This window comes from Nomascus leucogenys, chromosome 1a, assembly GCF_006542625.1.
Source record: "Nomascus leucogenys isolate Asia chromosome 1a, Asia_NLE_v1, whole genome shotgun sequence".
Taxonomy (NCBI): Eukaryota; Metazoa; Chordata; class Mammalia; order Primates; family Hylobatidae; genus Nomascus; species Nomascus leucogenys.
This window is the reverse complement of record NC_044381.1, coordinates 89572003-89590961: the sequence shown is the minus strand read 5'-3', so window position 1 is coordinate 89590961 and position 18959 is coordinate 89572003. Positions and strand designations below refer to the sequence as shown.

The window sequence follows — 18959 nt, the reverse complement described above, 5'->3', positions numbered from 1 at the left end:
TTAATGATTAAAACCAGACACGGTAATGAGGAGGAAAAAACTGTTCTTACACCCAACTACAACTTGGATGAATCTCAAGGGAATTAGGATGAGTAAAAAAGCCAAGCTCCAGATTATAAACTATATTATTTCATTTATATAACATTCTTCAAATGACAAATTATAGAGACAAAGAACAGATTAGTGGTTGCTGGGGTTACAGATGAGGGAGTAGAGGGAGCAAGAGAGATGTGGTTATAAAAGGCAACAGGAAGGATCTTCGTGGTGACAGAATGGTTCTGTATTTTGACACATCTTAACACGTGATAAAGTTGTATAGAACTAAATGCACACATACATACACAAGGCACAAGTAAAATTGGGAAATATGAATAAAATCAGGGGATTGTAGCCATGTCAATATCATGGCTGTGATATTGTACTATAGTTTTGCAAGATGTTGCCATTGGAGCAAACTGGGTAAACAGCACAGTATTTCTTATAACTGCATCAGAATCAATACGTATCTCAAAATAAAAAGTTTAATTTAAAAAAACAAGCAATAATGCAATTGGGTCAGTTTGTGCAGTTCAGGGCCACCACCTTGTCCTGGAAGGAGTTCTTGGCAACCACATAACGGGACATGTAACGAACACCCAGGAGGGGCAGGTACTGCAGCAAGGTGCCACCTCTTTTCCTCGGCTCCCAGGGGCATTTGTTATACATTCTGGCCTTAGCAAATAATTTCACCCCTGATTTCCAGCTAATTCCTAGAATCTTGTGGTCCCTTCCAAACAGATCTGTCCTCAACAAGGGTAGGAAAATCCTGGTCCATTAGAAAAGAGGACTTTTCAATGGATAAGATTATTTATCCATTGAAGTGGAATTCAGCTCAGCTGCACAGGAAAGCTTGGCTGTTCCAAGACAGAATGTGTTAGGAGGGAGGTTGGCCTTCACTGGGGAGGGCGGGTTTGTTAGTTAACGGCTGTCCTGGTGGAGGAAGCATCTTCCCCCATGTGTGCTCATTGTTCTTCTCACGAAGCCAGACAAAGGCCCTAGTGGTGAGGGGAATGGAGAGCTGGTCAGGGAGGAGGAGAGTGCTCAGCTGAGAGGCAGGACTGGTCATCAAGGACCACTTCCTTGGTGCTCTTTCCAGGGAAGGGATGGAAGGAGGAGGCAGAGACCTCCCATCAGCTGGGGGACACATTTTAGAGATGCCTGGCCAGAAAAAGCCAGAGCAATGACAAGGATTCATCAAGACTCACTCCTTACCCAGCACAAAAGAAAGGGAGAGCACAGTAGCCAAGATATGGAGTCAACCTATGAGTCCATCAATGAATAAATAAATGGGTAAAGGAAATGCAGTATATAGGCATAATGGAATACTATTTGGCCTTAGCAAAGAAGGAAATCCTGTCATTTGTGACAACATGAACAAACCTGGAGAACATTAGGTTAAGTGAAGTAAGTCAGGTACAGAAAGACAAAATACCACTTGTCTTCACTTATGTAGGGAGACCTTGGAGGTATTGTGGGTTTGGTTCCAGACCACCACAATAAAGCAAGTCATAAGAAATATTTAATTTCCCAGTACACATAAAAGTTATGCTTACACTATATGCAGTCAATGATGTGTGCAATAACATTATGTCTGAAAAAACAAGGTACATACCTAATTAAAAAATACTTTATTGTTAAAATGCTAAGGATCATCTGAGCCTTTGGCGAGTCATAATCCTTTTGCTGGGGGAGGGTCTTGTCTTGATATTGTTGGATACTGACTGATTAGGGTGGTGATTGCTGAAGGCTGGAGTGACTGTGGCAATTTCTTAAAATAAGACATTGAAGTTTGTTACATCAATTCACTCTTCCTTTTGCAAAAGATTTCTCTGTAGCATGTGATGCTGTTTGATAGCATTTTAACCTACAGTAGAACTTCTTTCAAAATTGCAGTCAATCCTGTCAAATCCTGCTGATGCTTTATCAACTAAGTTGATGTAATATTCTAAATTCTTTGTTGTCATCTCAACAGTGTTTGCAACATCTTCATTAGGAGTAGATTCCATCTCAAGAAACCACTTCTTTACTCTTCCACAGGAAGCAACTCCTCATTCATTAAAGTTTTATTATGAAGTTGTAGCAATTCAGTCACATCTCCAAGCTCTATTTCTAATTCTAGTTCTCTTGCTATTTCCACCACATCTGCAGTTACTTTCTTCACTGGGATCTTGAACTTCTCAAAGTCATCCATGAGGGCTGGAATCAACTTGTTCCAAACTCCCATTAATGTTGATATTTTTACTTCTTTCCACGAAACACAAATGTTCTTAATGGCATCCAGAAGGGTGACTCCTTTCTAGAAGGGTTTTGATTTACTTTGCCCAAATCCATCAGAGGAATCACTCTCTGTGATAGCTATAGCTTTATGAAATGTATTTCTTAAATAATAAGACTTGAAAAGTTGAAATTACTTCTTGATCCATAGGCTACAGAATGGATGTTGTGTTAGCAGTCATGAAAACAACATGAATCTCCTTGTACATCTCCATCAGAGCTCTTGGATGGCTTGGTGCATTATCAATGAACAGCAATATTTGGAAAGAAATATTATTTTTTTCCTCAGCAGTAGGTCTCAACAGTGGACTTAAAGTATTCAGTAAACCATGCCACAAACAGATGTGCTGCCATCCAGACTTTGTTGGTCCATTTATAGAACACAGGCAGAATAGATTTAGCATCAATTCTTAAAGGCCCTAGGATTTTCAGAATAGTAAATGAGCATTGGCGTCAACTTATAGTCACCAGCTGCATTAGCCCTAGCAAGAGAGTCAGCCTGTCCTTTGAAGCTTTGAAGCCAGGCATGGACTTCTCTTCTCTAGCTATGAAAACCCTAGATTTATCTTCTTCCAATATAAGGCTGTTTAATCTATACTGCAAATCTGTTGTTTACTGTAGCCACCTTCATCAATGATCTTAGCTAGATCCTCTGGATAACTTGCTGCAGCTTCTATATCAGCACTTGCTGCTTCGCTTTGCACTTTTATGTTATGGACTTGGTTTCTTTTTGTAAACCACATGAACCAACCTCTGTTAGCTTCAAACTTTTCTTCTGCAGCTTCCTCACCTCTTTCAGCCTTCACAGAATTGAAGAAAGGTAGGTCCTTGCCCTGGATTAGGCTTTGGCTTAAGGGAATGTTGTGTCTGATTTGATCTTCTATTCAGACCACTAAAACTGTCTCCATATCAGCAATAAGGTTGTTTTGCTTTCTTATCATTTGTGTGTTCACTGGAGTAGCATCTTTAATCTTCAATGAACTTTTCTTTGTATTCACACCTTGGCTGTTTGGCATAAGAGGCCTAGCTTTCAGCCTATCTTGGCTTTCAACGTGCCTCCCTCACTAAGCTTAATCATTTCTAGTTTTTGATTTAAAGTTAGAGATGTGCGACTGTTCCTTTTGCCTGAACACTTAGAGACCACTGCAGAGTTATTAATTGGCTCAATTTCAATATAGTTGTCATTTCAGGGAGTAGAGAGGCCCAAGGAGAGGGAAAGAGATGGGGGAATGGCTGGTTTGGTAGAGGAGTCAGAAAACAAACACGCTCAACATGTATTAAGTTCATTGTCTTATACGCATGCAGTTGGGCACCCCCAGAGCAATTACAATAGTAACATCAAAGATCACCAATCACAGATCACCATGAAAATATAATGATGATAAAAAAGCTTAATGTTGCAAGAATTACCAAACTGTGACACAGACACAAAGTGAGCACATGCTATTGGAAAAATGGTGCTGATAGACTTGCTTGATGCGGGGTTGCCGCAAACCTTCAATTTGTAAAAAACACAGAATCTGTAAGGCATAATAAAGGGAAATGCAATAAAATGAGATGTGCCTGTATGTGGAATCTAAGACAATCACACTCACAGAAGCAGAGAGCAGAATGGCCGTTCTACCAGGGGTTGTGGGGAGTGGGAAGGACTGGGAAGACATTGGTCAAAGGACACCACATAATTAGAGAGGAAGAATAAGTTCAAGAGGTCTCTTGAACATCATGGTGACTACAGACTGCAGTTAAAAACAATATATTATATACTTGAAAATTGCTAAGAGAGTAGATTTTAAGTGTTCTCACTATAAACAATAAGTGTGTGAGGCCATGCATATGTTAAGTGGATTGATTTAACCATTCCACAATATATATATATATATCAAAATTGCATGCTGTATACCATAAATACATACAACTTTTACATTTCAATTTAAAAAATAAACAAAAAGAAAGTGAAAGTAGAAAGCAGAAAATGTCTTGGTCACATGTGAGGCCCTCTTGGTTTCATCTTTGGTTGGAACCCAAAGAATCTTGTTTTGGGACTTATTCTTCCCGAGATACCCTCATATTTACAAAAGCAGGGGAGTTACCCCACTAATGGGAATAAACCCACTGGAAGGACTCAAATGAAATTAAATAGTGATTTGGTTCTTTTTTTTTTTTTTTTTTTTTTGAGCTAAAGTCTCGCTCTGTCACTCAGGCTGCAATGCAGTGGTGCGACCTCAGTTCACTGCAACTTCTGCCTCCTGGGTTCAAGTGATTCTCGTGCCTCAGCCTCATGAGTAGCTGGAACTACAGGCATGCACCACCACATCCAGCTAATTTTTGTATTTTTAGTGGTTACGGGGTTTCTCCATGTTGGCCAGGCTGGTCTCGAACTCCTGGCCTCAAGTGACCCATCTGTTTCAGCCTCCCAAAGTGCTGGGATTACAGGCGTGAGCCACCGCGCCCAGCCTCAAATAGTGGCCTAGTTCTGAGACTACTTGGATAGTCCAGACATATTCTGATTTAACAAACTTAGTGTGAACATACTTCACTAAGTGTTTTTCTGAAAATTTCAGACAGAAATCCAGCTCCCTCTTGTTTAAGTGCCTTGAGGAACAGTATGTCTTTATCTTTTACAGATGCATAGTGTCTAGCACAGGGTCAGATGTTAGCCGAATATACATGTTCACTGAAATGCCAGTTGGAATTTAATGTTCCGCAAGTTTACTGGCTCCATACTTGTTTGGGTTTATGACTGCATCAAATTCCTGCTCTCTGCACAGAAGGAGAATGAGGATTACACTCAGCTCAGAGGAGCATGAGTATCTTGGCTCAGCCATCCCTAATGGTCTTGGAGCCCAGGCTGAGTGGTATCATTGGTCTTTGCTTTCATTTGCTGTCTCTTTAAATTGTTCTAACATTTTCTTTTTGAGATGGAGTCTGCTCTGTTGCCCAGGCTGGAGTGCAGTGGTGTGATCTTGGCCCACTGCAACCTCCACCTCATGGGTTCAAGCAATCCTCCTGCCTCAGCCTCCCAAGTAGCTGGGATTACAAGCATGCACCACCACGCCTGGCTAATTTTTGTATTTTTTTAGTAGAGACGGTGTTTCACCATGTTGGCCAGGCTGGTCTCAAACCCCTGGCCTCAAGTGATTCACCTGCCTTGGCCTCCCAAAGTGCTGGGATTACAGCCATGAGCCACCACACCCGGCCAAATTATTTTAACATTTAAAGCTTAGGTACAAATGTTAGTCCAGAGTAAAAATGACACACTGTCTCCTTGTGTCAGGCATCATTTCTTTCTGGCTGACAGAGCCAGGTGGCTCCTGAGTCATCTGGAAAAGCCTATCATAGTGCCTGGACCCTCTCCAGACCCTTCTCCAAAGCAACAGTTCCCTGCTTCTTGTTCCGACTTCTCAATATCTCACAATACCCCTCTGCTGCCCCATGAGAAGTGAGGAAACCTTCCCTAGCCAGCTCTTCTGGCTCAGCACCAAATTCCCCTCTGATCCAGCTAATTCTTATAGACTCATTGTAGGAAGGAAAAGCCTGGTTCATGAAGAGAAAGAACTTGTCAATCAAAATAGAGCAGGATAATGCAGATGTCTAAACACTGAATCAAAATAATATTCAGCAAATAGTTATTGAGCATTTACTAGGTGCCAGGGCACTGTGTCAGACACTGAGATGACAGCCTGAATAAGACAAATAGGTCTCCAATGTCATAAAGCTTAGATCCAACTAGGCAAGATAGACTTTGCACAGAGATGCATTTAGCCAATTCAGCTAAGGGCTGCAGAGATGAAGTACAGGCACAGGGTATGAATGTGTGTACCTGGGGATGACCTATCCTGCTACAAGTGGGGAATGGTGGTCTCTCAACCAGAAAGATTCTCATCAAAGTGGAAAGATCTGTGTAGACAGACAGAAATATGTCTCCTAATTCTGTGGGATTTGCAGGGAGGGAGGGTCTGGTCTCGCACCTTCACAGTCTGATCAGTCAGAGGAGAAAGACAATCAAGGGGCAAGGAGGAAAGGGCAGCAGAGAGAGGTGGTCCACTCTCAGGAGGCCCATGTGGGTCAGAGGAACAGTTTGGACACTACTCTCATCTTCTCCATGTCATATGGCCAACTCCAAAGCCAGATACCAAGGTGAGGATGGTGTGGGGAGAAAGATAAGAGGATAAGAACACAACCTACTGGAGCATAAGTCCCGTGAGGTGGTCTCACCATGCCAATCCCATTGCTAGCCCTTGACCACCATTATAACAGCCTGAACCACCCTTCAAGGGAACAACCGACCACAGCAATAATAGCAGATCCAAGGCGCGGGTCTGAGAAAAACAGAATCTGAGAACCTCTGCGGATCTCTCACACCCCGTGCAGACCCCATGGCTTCAGCCTCCCTCTGGCCTGGGCCTCTCTTTTCCACAGCCTAGGGATCCGTGACTCTTTCCTGCCTTGCAACTCCTCCCCAAGCAACGAAATGCAGCCTTTGATGATCCAGTTATGGAACTGTGTTCTTTCCTCCTTGCCAGCTTTGTCTGGGAAACACAAAGACAGTAAACGGGGGTGGGTGAACAGAAAACTGAGATTTTTCTGGGAATAAGAATTGAGATTGGACTCAGGGTCTTTGGCCATTTCCCAAATGCAATGAGTTTATCACTGCCAGGGACAGCAAGTGTACAAAGCTCTTGGCAGTGACCTCTGCTGATTTATGGGGGTGCTGGTTTGTTCCCTCTATTCTGCAGACAACCAGTCTTAAGGGAAATGTATATTCAGAATCTGCAAAGTGCAAGGGAGTCACTGGCAAAACCAGCCAAGCCAAGCCCCTGCTGAGAGTAAATTCCTAAGGGGATGGAGAAAAAGTGTGCTCACTTCCTCGCCCGTGTGCTCTGTTTCTTGCTTTGTCTTGTCTTATTTTGTCTTGCCTTATCTTCTTCCCTCCCTTCCCACTTCCTTCCTCTCTCCCTCCCTCTTTCTCTTTCTTGCCCTCTCTCTCTTTCTCTTTCTACAACAGAGATGACTGAGTTGACTAGGAACAAGCAGAACTACCAGAGGTCACTCCCACCTTGGGATGCAGTGGAGAGGCACCTCCTCCAAAGAAGATGAGGGTGGTTCTCTATATGATGATAAACCAATGCTCTAGGGCTCTAAATCGCACCAGTGTCTTAGCCAGAGTCCTCAGCAGTGGGAGGCATCATATCCTTGGAGTGGTTGATGGCTGTAGTGCAGGGATGTTACCCTGATGAGCCACTCAACCTTCATTTTCTCTTCTTGGGCTAGGAGAGCTCTGCTTGCCTGGGATGCTAAGGCAGGATCAAAACCAACTAGAATCAATAGAGTCCGAGGCACAGTGAGAGCTGGAGAGAGCATGCAGTACAAACTGTCTCAAAACCACACCTGCTGAAAATCAATATTTTGCTGAGAGAGTCCTCATTTGGAAATCTCCTTTCCTTTTAGACAAAACACAGTGACTCTCTCAAGAGGTGGGGAAGGTAATCAGACAAATGACTGGGGCCCTGGGCCACAAGCACGCAGCTGAACTCCTCAAGACGACCCTTATGTCCTCCCCTGTGCTGTGGGCTCCTAAGACAGCACAGATCTCATTTCCCAGCTTCAGAACGTCCTCCTGGAGTGGAGAACCACTCGGCTGGAGCATTGCACAGCGGCCAAGAGCTCTTCTTGTGATTTTCAAGTATCCTATTTTTCTTTTTGCAGGTGTATGTGCCTCATCTCTGCCCTCTATACCTAGGCTGCCTAGAATCACATCCAGACTTTGGGAGCTTTTGGGTCCCATGTAGTCTCTTGAAGGAAAATGATGCTGTGTGGGCAGAATGTGGTGTTGCTGTGTGGGGTTATGGAGAAGGAACTGGACTAGGAGCCAAAGGCGCACCTTTCTAGTCCTGTCAATCACACAATTAAATGTGGAAGTAGAAGTGGAAGCACTACAAAAATGATTATACGTGTCAAGTGGCAATAATAACTTCATGCTGTGACTGTCCTTGAAAGGGATGATTTGTGGGATGAGAGAGATTCTGGAGAAAGAAGCAAAGAGGATTTGGGAGCAGAGTCTAGCTGTACTATTTTAGTTGTTGGTGATGTTTGCTCTGAAGTAGTGCTTAGGTTTAAACACCCCCATTTTACAAATGAGGATACTGAAACTCTAACAGGTCAAGTGGCTTACCCAAGGTAAGTATGGAGCCAGGATTTGAACCCAGAGCTGTGTGACCCCAGAGCTCATGCTCTTCTCACATTGATGTGCTGCTTTTCACTGTCCTTCACTTGGGTCCCAAGGGGAGTCAGTACTAGTTGGCTGAGACAAAATCCCTCCATGTGTGGTTGCAGGAAAGTTAGGAGCCTCCTCTTGAGTCCTAAATCTGAGTCATCCTAGTAGAAGGTGTGGCCACTGCTTACAATTCCCTTTTGGGTACCATTCACTATCACTGCTGTTAGCAATGGTAATGGCCAAGACACCAGGGATGGCCCAGGCTCTAGTTTCTCACTTAACAGGCAGTTCATGCACAACTTGCCATCTATACTTGATGGGAGCTATGAACATCTTTGGAAACAAGGTCCCAACCTGGTAAAGCGTTGAGGGCTGATGGGCCCTTAGGAAGTCATAAATCTGTATCCTCGAGTCTCACCTTTCAAGAGACTTGAATATGTTTGACCAAAGGTTCTCAGACCTTAGGCATGGTTAGCTGAAGCCTAGGGAAAATGAGCTTTTCTTCAGCATGGTTCTTGCAGGTCAGCACAGTGGTGAGGACTTGAAGTGGATCACAAATCAGTATCTGCTTAACAAACATAGAGGAGGCAACAGAAAAGATACCACAACGATACGGACATCCACACAAGTGAAAGATAGGAAGCTGTTGCTCCTTCTGGATGTATCTTTGGATGAACAACCCGGGATCATGTGGATCTAAAACAGGAAGTGCCCCCTTTGGATTTCCTTAGCCTCCTAAGTAGGACATGGAAGCCCTGTGTTTCCACATATGGCATCATTCCAGGTCATAAGAAGATGTGAGAGTAAATGATCCTTTGCCTTTACTCCACAAAGCATCTATAAAAACGGATTTAATTTAACTGGCCAAAGGGCATAGTATTTTCATGCTGTTCAATCCCTATTCTTAGATAAGGGTAGCTTCAAAGACAGCTTTGCATATTGTCTTTCACCTACCCAAATACCAGGGATATTAACTTAGAAAAGTGTTTTCCTGGCCAGGCGCGGTGGCTCACGCCTGTAATCCCAGCACTGCGGGAGGCCGAGGCGGGCGGATCATGAGGTCAGGAGATCAAGACCATCCTGGCTAATAGGGTGAAACCCCGTCTCTACTAAAAAATACAAAAAATTAGCTGGGCGTGGTGGCAGGCGCCTGTAGTCCCAGCTACTCAGGAGGCTGAGGAAAGAGAACGGCGTGAACCCAGGAGGCGGAGCTTGCAGTGAGCTGAGATCATGCCACCACACTCCAACCTGGGTGACAGAGCAAGATTCCTTCTCAAAAAAAAAAAAAAAAAAAAAGAAAATTGTTTTCCTTTTCCTCCTCAAGGAGGTCATGGGGTTTGGTATAAGGAACCTATGCTCAGAAGTAGCAACCAAGAAATTTTGGAATTGAACTCTTTGACGTCTTCTCTCAGTAGCTGTCAGGAACTACTAGTCTGTGCAGTAATAAACAGAACTGGATCACAAACGACTGATTTATTCTTTGCAAAATGCATCCCTCCCTCTGCTGTTCATCTCTCAAAAATAAAACCACCCACAGGATAAAATGAGCAACCCCCGGAGCAAGCAGTGTCACAGAATTCCTTATTAAAATATGTCTGGCATGAGAATCTACCAGGAAATGCCTTCCAATAGAGGATTAATACCAGGAAACCTGGTGTGGTCTTGTGATACTGGCACGCAATGCCGCCACCTCTACTACTGGAGCAAAGATGAACAGCTGGGAAGACTTCTACTTCTGAATAATCTGGGCAAACCTAAAATCATACTTTACTGGGCTTTGGCTTTTAAACAAAGCAAATGGTAGAAACCTTGCATTCCTTAATCAAGTTGCACTGAAACATCTACACTTAGGTAATAATAGAAACGTTTTGCTAGAGGCTTCTTGTCTGCTCATGGCGGGTGTGGACTTGATGGTATCTTTCTCAGCTCTTTTATCACCCAGACCTCATTCTGGCCTTGAGTATGCTCTTTGATCGTTTTGTGAGTTCATCAAGGCCAAGTAGAGCTGTGGCAAGTCAGACCGAGGGCCGCTTAGGGAAAGGAACCCCCCTTTGCATTTGTATATTCACAGTGCCTAGAACATCTGACACTTGGTGGGTATTCCAAGTTTTGCTGAATTGGCACATTGTAGGAATTTAATTTAACCTGCTTTTCTTGACTATCCACTAGGTGTACTCCCCAAGGTTGTCTCTCCAAAGTTGAAAGCTAAGGGACAAATTGTCCCCCGCTTCTTTGATAGGCACAGCTGAAAATGTTATAATTCTGGAATGAATTGTCAGCATTTAGCTGACATTCAGCACTCAGCATTACCTTTGTGACGCAGGAACTTATAAAAGGTAAAGAAGACCAAATTTCTGCTCCCATGAAAGAACTTTCAAATCCAGAGGTCTGGAAGGCCCAGACACTCCAGGTACAGGGCAGGGTGGGGCATCTTAGCAGGTACCACAGGTCAGGAAAGCAGCGGGGGTGGGACAAATAGGAAGGTGAGGTGGGGAACTGCAAGGATCAAAGCCAATGGGGCTGGGCTGGCTGGTCCTATTCCACTATCAGTCCACTTAAAGGACAGATTTCCAATCCAATCCTATCTCAATGAAGCGCTTTCTTAGGTCTGGTTTGTTTTGTTTGTAAAGAATGATGTGCTTTTAGATAAGCACTGCCTGATGGCAAAAAAAAGCCACCTGGGCCTCCTATTTCCCATGTTATTTCCCTCTGCACAGAATATTATGCCGCACAGGTCAAGGTCTCCCAACTTGAATGGGAGAATGGATGTTCATGACATGGGTGGATGGGCAGATGGACAAATGATTGAATGGATCCAGGGAGATAGTCCTTGGAACATCCTTGGTACTCTGAGACTTTTAAAATGGAAGCCAAGCAGCCACTGTGCTGGCAGCTGATTTCTATCTCTTCTAGAGCCTGTGAAGGCTTTGGAAAGAGGCAAATGCCCTACAAGGAAGCTGAAGGTTCTCAGTACTTCCTGTGGTTTAATTCTCTCCACCAACAACTGCCAGCAGAGCTTTATATGACATGCCCCAGGATTCAGAACTCTCTCTTGGCTCCAGCCTACTATGCTCATCACCATGGGATTCACCCTCTTCCACGTAAAAGCCTGCAATGCTTTGCTACTGTCTTCAGGATGAGAAACTCAAATTCCTTAGGATGCACTCCAGGACCTGAAAATTTGGTTTTTATATCCTTTTCTGGCATTTTTTCCCATCTAAGGGCAGATATTTTGAGAGAATTTCTTTTGGATCCAGCTTGGAATGATGAGACCCCAGAGAGTACTAAAGTCATTAATTTTTGTGAGTTCACACTTACAAATATATAGCACTTTTTACTTTTTCAAATATTTTTCAGGGCTATTAGCTCATCTGATTTCTCTAAAATCCTTAGCGGGCTGTAGAGAAGACATCACCCCCATCACCCACATGAGGAAACTAAGGCACAAAAGGTCAAGGCCCTTGCCTCAGACCACATAGCAAGTAGGTGACAATGCAGGTCCTTTGAGGCCCCATGGTTGGGAACAGAGAATTCAATCCATAGCATAAAGAACTGAGTCCTTAAAAAAAAAAAATCATGGCCCATATTTTTTTCTCCCCTCACAAGGCTAAATCTATGAAATTGGAACAACACAGCAAACAGCTGAGGGCTATGGTCACAGACCACAGACCTTTATGGAAGATTTGGTCTTGGCCCAAATTTTCAAAAAAGCTAAACGGATCAGCAAAACACAAGTACAAATGCTGGGCCCACGCTGACAGGGTGTCTTGTGAAATATTTCCACCGGAAGCAAATACAGGCAATTAACTTGGCTCTAACAATGCGTGTGGTCAAATAAGAAACAAAACCCACTGGAGACAGGCTGCACCCCACCCCCAGTCCCTGCTTCCAGTGAATCCATAAATCTGGCTGTACTTTCAACTCAGGCTACTAAGCACTAATGTTAAAGCATATGACCACCGCAGGGGGTTTATGAGAACCATCATGACCAGCTGAGGAAGCCGCCCAGAGCCCCTGAGCCCCATGGGCTGAGGTGTTAACATCCCCATTTAACAGAGAGGCAAACTGAGAAGAGAAAGTTTAAAGAACTTAAATGTGTAATTCTAAAAGGAACTCCTAGACTCTTGGCCTTACTCTAGGGACTAGAACTTCTCCAGGTCTCAGTGCCAACACCAAGCCCTCAGCACTAACAATCCAGGGACAGTGTGGTCTGAGCAGAATCTTGGCCAGCAAGCGAGGACATGTGAGTGCAAGTCCTGGCTGGTCTTGGGCTGCTAAGGATTTTAACCTCCTTTTTATACCCGGGAACTTCTGAACTGCACCTACTTTGCTGGGGCAGGCAGCCAGTGCTGTCCAGGAAGGTAAGGCAGTGTGAGTCTCTTGGCACCTGCTGACCTCTGCTCCACAACACTCAATGCTCATATAGAAACATTCACAATTCAGATTTCTGTGTTGCCATGGCTGCACCAAAACAAAGTCTCCTCTAACTTACTCTCCCTCCAAAACTGAGGATCCTTTATGCCCAATCCTCTATCCTGTAGCTTTCTGGATTTCTTGAAGCATTTCAATAATTTTCATGACATGTGCCAAATTTTATTTAGCACAGGGTCACAAACTACAGCCTGTGATTCAAATCTACAGATACAGACCTGTGATCTAGATCTTTACATCCCATGAGCGAAGAACAGTTTTTCTGTTTTTAAGTGGCTGAAAAAACTAAAAGAAGAATTGTATTTTGTGAAAAATTATATGAAATTGGATTTCACTGTTCATAAATAAACACAGCCATAGGTCCTCATTTATGTCATTTACATTGCCATGTTGTTGCATTGTAGCTGCTTTTGTATGCAGAATCGAATAGCTGTGACATAGAGCACATGATTCACAAAGCCTGCAATGTCTACTATCTGGCTCTTTTTAGGAAAAATTTAGTTTTTTAACTGACCCCTGTTTTAGGTAAAAGGCAGGTTACAGGATCACGCTATTTGCAAAATCTCCCTGTTGTGGAATGAATGTTGTGTCTCCCTAAATTTCATATTGTTGAAGCCCTGATCCTCAGTGTCGTGGTACTTGGAGGTGGGTCTTTTGAGAGGTAATTAGGTTCAAATGAGGTCATGAGAGAGGCCTTTGTGATGGGATTAGTGTTCTTATAAGAAGAGGAAGAGAGATCAGAGTTATAAGGACACAGCAAGAAGGCGGCCACCTGCAAGCCAGGAAGAGAGCCCTCACCAGCAACCAAATCTGCTGACACCTTAATTTTGGATTTCTCAGTCTCGAGAAATGTGATAAATAAATTTCTGTAGTTTAAGCCACCTAGTGTGTGCCATTCTGTGGTAGCAGTCTGAGCAGACCTTACATGTAGCTACACACATAAATCAAGGAAGAAAATACACCAAAATAGGGGTTATCTCTGGGTGCTAAGGTTATGTGAAATTATTTAAAAATTTTCACCAAATACATTAAACATAACAGCTTAAAAAGAGAATATTAGTGACATTAGAAAAATAAGATGGTAGTATTTACTCTGTCTTACTGTGGGCCAGACACCGTTAGTGGTTGACATGATTCCTTTCACCTGGTCCCCATCCCATCCCTATGCGTAGGCTCCATTGTATCCCTGTTCTACAGATGAGGAAAGGAAGACTCAGGGAACTTAAGCAACTTGTCTAAGGTCACTCTGCTAGAAAGGAACACTTTGTATATTTATGGTGGAAATACACTTCAGAAGCAATAGGAAATTGGGCTGAAAATAGGGATTGGCTTAGGAAGACTGTTTTATTTGAATTCATGGGAGAGTAATCCTATCAGATAATGAAGAAGATGGGGATGCTTAAGACATCCTCATGTCTAGTCTAGATTGCTGTGGAAATGAGATAGAATGTATTTAGAAGTACCTGGAAAATGGTAGAGCACTGTACTAATAGAGGTTGAATATTGAGATACTTGTCAATATGCAACCTTCGTTAGGCTGACTTCCCCACTTCTTCCATCAAACCTTTCTGGAAGTAGAAACAACTCAAATGTCCAAGAAGAGAGGACTGGTTGACTAAACTATGGTGCCTCCACACAATGGAATACTATGAACAATTAAAGAACCAGGCGATAATCACACTGTTGCTGTATTTTTAGTGTTGTGGTTTAGAGGCTGCTCTGTGTAGTATAAAGCAAATGAATAATTATGCTATCACCCAGTGCCCTTGAAAGTCAGGATTCTCAGCGTAGAGAAAAGAGGCACAGGTGTAAGAAACAAGTGGTTAAATAAAATCCCCTGTAGGTCAGAATTTGAATTAAAAGTATCAGTATGAACTCATGATGTATTTTTATTATAAACAACAACACATTTCCTAGCTCTGTGGACTGAAAAGGGCTAGAAATGATAAACAATCCAGGAACAATGAAACACTCAAGTGCCTAGATTTTAGTCTCTAAATACCATTTCCCACTAAGAGGAATCAGGGATCCTTGGAGAAACGGCTTATTCTGGGTAAGGGCAAAGACTGAAATATCTTAGCTTCCTTGCTATTTGGATGACATCAAAGATCACTAGGGCTGTATCAGAAAGAGCCAACTGGCCAGAGATGGCCCAATCCAAGCATCAATAAAAATAATCAGCAAAATGGATTAAAACATAGCATATATGTTTAAACTCATGAGTTTACAAAGATAGTAAAATCAAAACAATAGACCCTAATGTTTACCACAGGAAGATAACAGTAAACCACTCATTTTGAAAACTGGCAAATGAAGGGAGAGAATCAAACATTTATCCTGCTTTTCTTACGTGAATTGTACTGCTAGTTGATACCATAGTGGTGGAGGGAAGTTTCTCTTTATGAAAGTATTCCAGCTAATAAGTGAAGAAAGAATAAAATTAGTACGTCGTCATTTTGCAACCTCTAATTAACTAATGGATATAAGTGATAGACATCAATATCTCCAAAAAGGGCAAAAAGAGAGGTGGCTAGACATGTGCCTTCTGATAGGAGAGCACCACACAATCCATGAAGTAGTTTTGTCCATAAAAAATCAAACCTAAATCTGATTAAATATCTTAAAAAACTAATTTATAGGAAACAGAGATGATAGAAGAACATGCTAAATAGCACCACAGGACTGCAATCAGAAAAATCCAGAGCTTGGAACTCTTTACAGGACAAAGGATCTAAATCCTTCATCAAATAAATTGCAAGGGGATGTGATGATGGGAGGGAGATAAAGGATATTGTGGCAATGTTCAAACAAAAGGATCTTTTTTTTTTTTTAGAGATACATATCTAAGTTTACAGATGAAATAATGCAACATCTTGGATTTGTTTTAAAGTAACCTGGTGGCAGGTGAAAAAGTAGGTGGGGCTAGAGATAAAGCAAGATCAGACATGTGCTGATGATTTTTGAGGCTGGATGAGGGTCTATAAAGGTTTGCTGTTTTGCTGTTTCCACTTTTCCAAGTGTTTAAAAGTTTTCATAATAAAAAATTAAAATAAATCCCTCCTGATGTCGTGCTTGGAGTGTTAATACTGTGCTAGATGCATCAAGGTTCTGACCAGTATCCCTCTTCTTGTGTTTCATAAATATTGGAGTTTGAGCTTCAGCTCATTCATGCAGGGAACCCCCACGGAACTTCCCTGTCACTCTCCTCTCTGGCCATGTCAATATGGTGCTTGAAAGCATACGTACATACACATAAGCAAAAATATCTCAGCAAAGAGCTCTCATGACTCAAACATTCTGCTTTGAAGCTGCAAGGGGTATATGAAGGAGTCATGATTTCGTGATTGGCACAGGCATTCGATGGAGCTCGTGACCAGGGGTAGAGAAGAAGATAGTTATGGTGTTGAGGTTGGTAGGTGTTTCCATCTTGAAGTTCTGAGCAAATGGCAAGGCAATTCCGGATGATACGGGACACTGTGTTCTCATGCCATTATTTGCATTGGTGCAGCTACACTGAGTTTCCTAAATCAGATAATAATGTCTGTAAGAGGGCAAACTACCCAAATTCTCTACTGGGGGCCCCAGAGGTGAGAGAAGTAAGTGGGGTCAAGGAGATAAGCAAAATCTTAAGCCCTGTCACTGGGTGTGGGATGGTGACAGGAAATAGAAATTAGGGGCCAGGAAGTAAGAAACCAACCCAATGCTTATTTTTAGAAATAGCACCTCCCAGCTGTCAAAATTTAGTCTGCTGGTTAGGGTGGTTCCTGTTTCTTTAGCCAGCATCACTAGCATCTGTGAGCATCTTAATTGTGTCCTACAGGTTTGGGAGTCTCTCCTGCAGGCTTGCTTTAACCTAGGGTTCACCCATTTGGGGCACTTTTCACACTGTTGAAGTTGCCCATTGACTTGTCTGTCTCCCACTCAACCTCGTTGAGAACAGGGGTTTTGCCTGTTCTTTGTGATATCTTATGACATAGCGCAGAGCCTGGAATATAGATATGCTTAAAAAATATTCACTGCAGAGCTGGAGATCACTGCGGAAGCAGTGTAGAGAGGTGGTTATCAGTGTGGGCTTCAGAGGTAGACAGATGTGGGTTTGACTCATGGCCCTGCTAACTCACTACACCCACTTCCCCAATGCCGTGTTCTGGTTTCCAGATTCTATCACTGACTTATTACAAGGCTTCAGATTTTGTAAAACACTTTGAGGCTTTCCTGGAACAAATAAAGCATATAACTGCACATTTTGGTTTCTATGTAATACATAACTCATCTAGGAAAATGATCCTGGGATTTTGCTGTGCACCTATCTGAAATGGTTTCCAATGATGAACTTAAAAATAACCAAATCTGAAATTTTAACTACCCACAATGCCTTGAACTTGTGTTAATAGGTCAGGCAATGAAGTGGACAAATGAACACCTTATGACAACCACTTGAGTAGATAAGCAAACCTGTGCGTCTTCAAATGTATATCTCCCTCCATCTTTGACATTTTGACTGGTTATCTCATAGCTGTGAGAATCCAGGTTGATTGCACTTGGAGCCCCTGGAGCCAGAAACTCTTGCCAGATTTCTTCTACCCTCTTGGCCACATCCTGTAGGGGTTGTTTCTTAAGATCTTGGACAGCCAGCCAGAACCTGAAGTGGGAGCAGAAACACAGTCAGTTCCAGGGGGATCAGCATCGGGATGTTGCCAGAGATGGCCCCAGAGCTGATGTCCCATGATACCCATTCTGCTGCATCTCTCAGCCTACCCTGATGCCACTACATGGGCTGCAAAGACCATGGAGATTGTGAAAACATCAAAGGTGTTCCTATTGTGCAGAACAGAAAAGAACTGCATATTAAAAGATCAATGTGCTTCTCGTTGTCAAAACGAGATTTCTCTCTCTCTGCATGAAGGTTTCTCAACCTCAGCACTATTGCCACTTCAGGCTGGATAATTCTTTGTTGTTGAGGCTATTCTGTGAAATGTAGGATGTTTAGCAGCAACCTTGGCCTCTACTCACTAGATGCCAATAGCAACCCCCCTTCCCAAGTTATGGCAACTAAAAATGTTTCCAAACATTGCCCAATGTCCCCTGGGAGATGAACTCATTCCTGGTTGAGAACCCCAGTGCTACATACATGCCACCGTGCACTGTGAGTCCCTATGTCAAATCTAGTTGGGATCAATTGATGGCATCAAAATGGAGGAAAGATCCCAGAAGCAGGCAGGGTCCTGGAATCATAAAGACTATCTGTGTAAGAATGAACCAGCCATTCCTATTATAGATGGAGAAACTGAGCCAATTCACATCAGTGCTCAGCATGGTGCTTGGCAAATAGTAGGTTCTCAATACATGGGTTTCAGAGTGAAGATGGGCGCATCTGGAACAACGCTGAAGAGGCATACATTGAAAACTTCTCTGCAGAATGGTTCTCCTTCTGCAGAGAGCAAGAGAGAAAAATCTGCTCACTTCCGTATTTGCCTCTGTTTAATCCTTCAGCATCCGCATGGGAGCAGTGAGCTCTTTTCTGCTGAGAGCAGCAGCAGCCAGAGCCAAAGCTTGGACAACAGCTACCGGGTCTTAAGGATGGTTCCCAAGGCAGCCTTGCAGCAGGATCCAGGTCTGGGTGTCATATCCTTTGCCCTACGAATGGACAGGCCAGCTCCCCCATCAGTGAGTAAGAGAGTAGGTCCTGTGCTGGTTCCCATAGCAGCGGGAATCACAGGTAGTCTAGTCAATAGAAAGGGAGGGACAAGCGAAGCTTTACCATGATATGGTGGAAAGTGCGGACAGTGCATTCAATCTGTCATCAAATTTCATCCAAAGTAAGATGTACTTTTTTTTTTTTTTTTTTTTAGGGTTAAACATGTTTTTCTGTTGCTGTTCAGGGAAATGTCTTTGGAGCCAAGTGCATGGCCCAAAGGTGCCACTCAGTGGCAGACTGGAGTAATGCAACCCAATTTCTGCAAGGCAAGAAGACTGTGTGTGTGTGTGTGTGTGTGTGTGT

At 43.0% G+C, this 18959-nt stretch overlaps 1 protein-coding gene across 6 annotated transcripts in view; it reads right to left on the bottom strand.

Moving 5' to 3' along the window:
- RGS6 (regulator of G protein signaling 6) overlaps positions 1-18959 on the bottom strand; it is a 635113-nt gene that overhangs the window by 30535 nt on the left and 585619 nt on the right. For all 6 annotated transcript variants that reach the window (XM_030812880.1, XM_003263654.3, XM_003263650.3 and 3 more), the window contains exon 15: positions 17414-17600. In XM_030812880.1, the coding sequence (XP_030668740.1) occupies positions 17414-17600 (187 nt within the window). The remainder of the gene's footprint in view (positions 1-17413; positions 17601-18959) is intronic.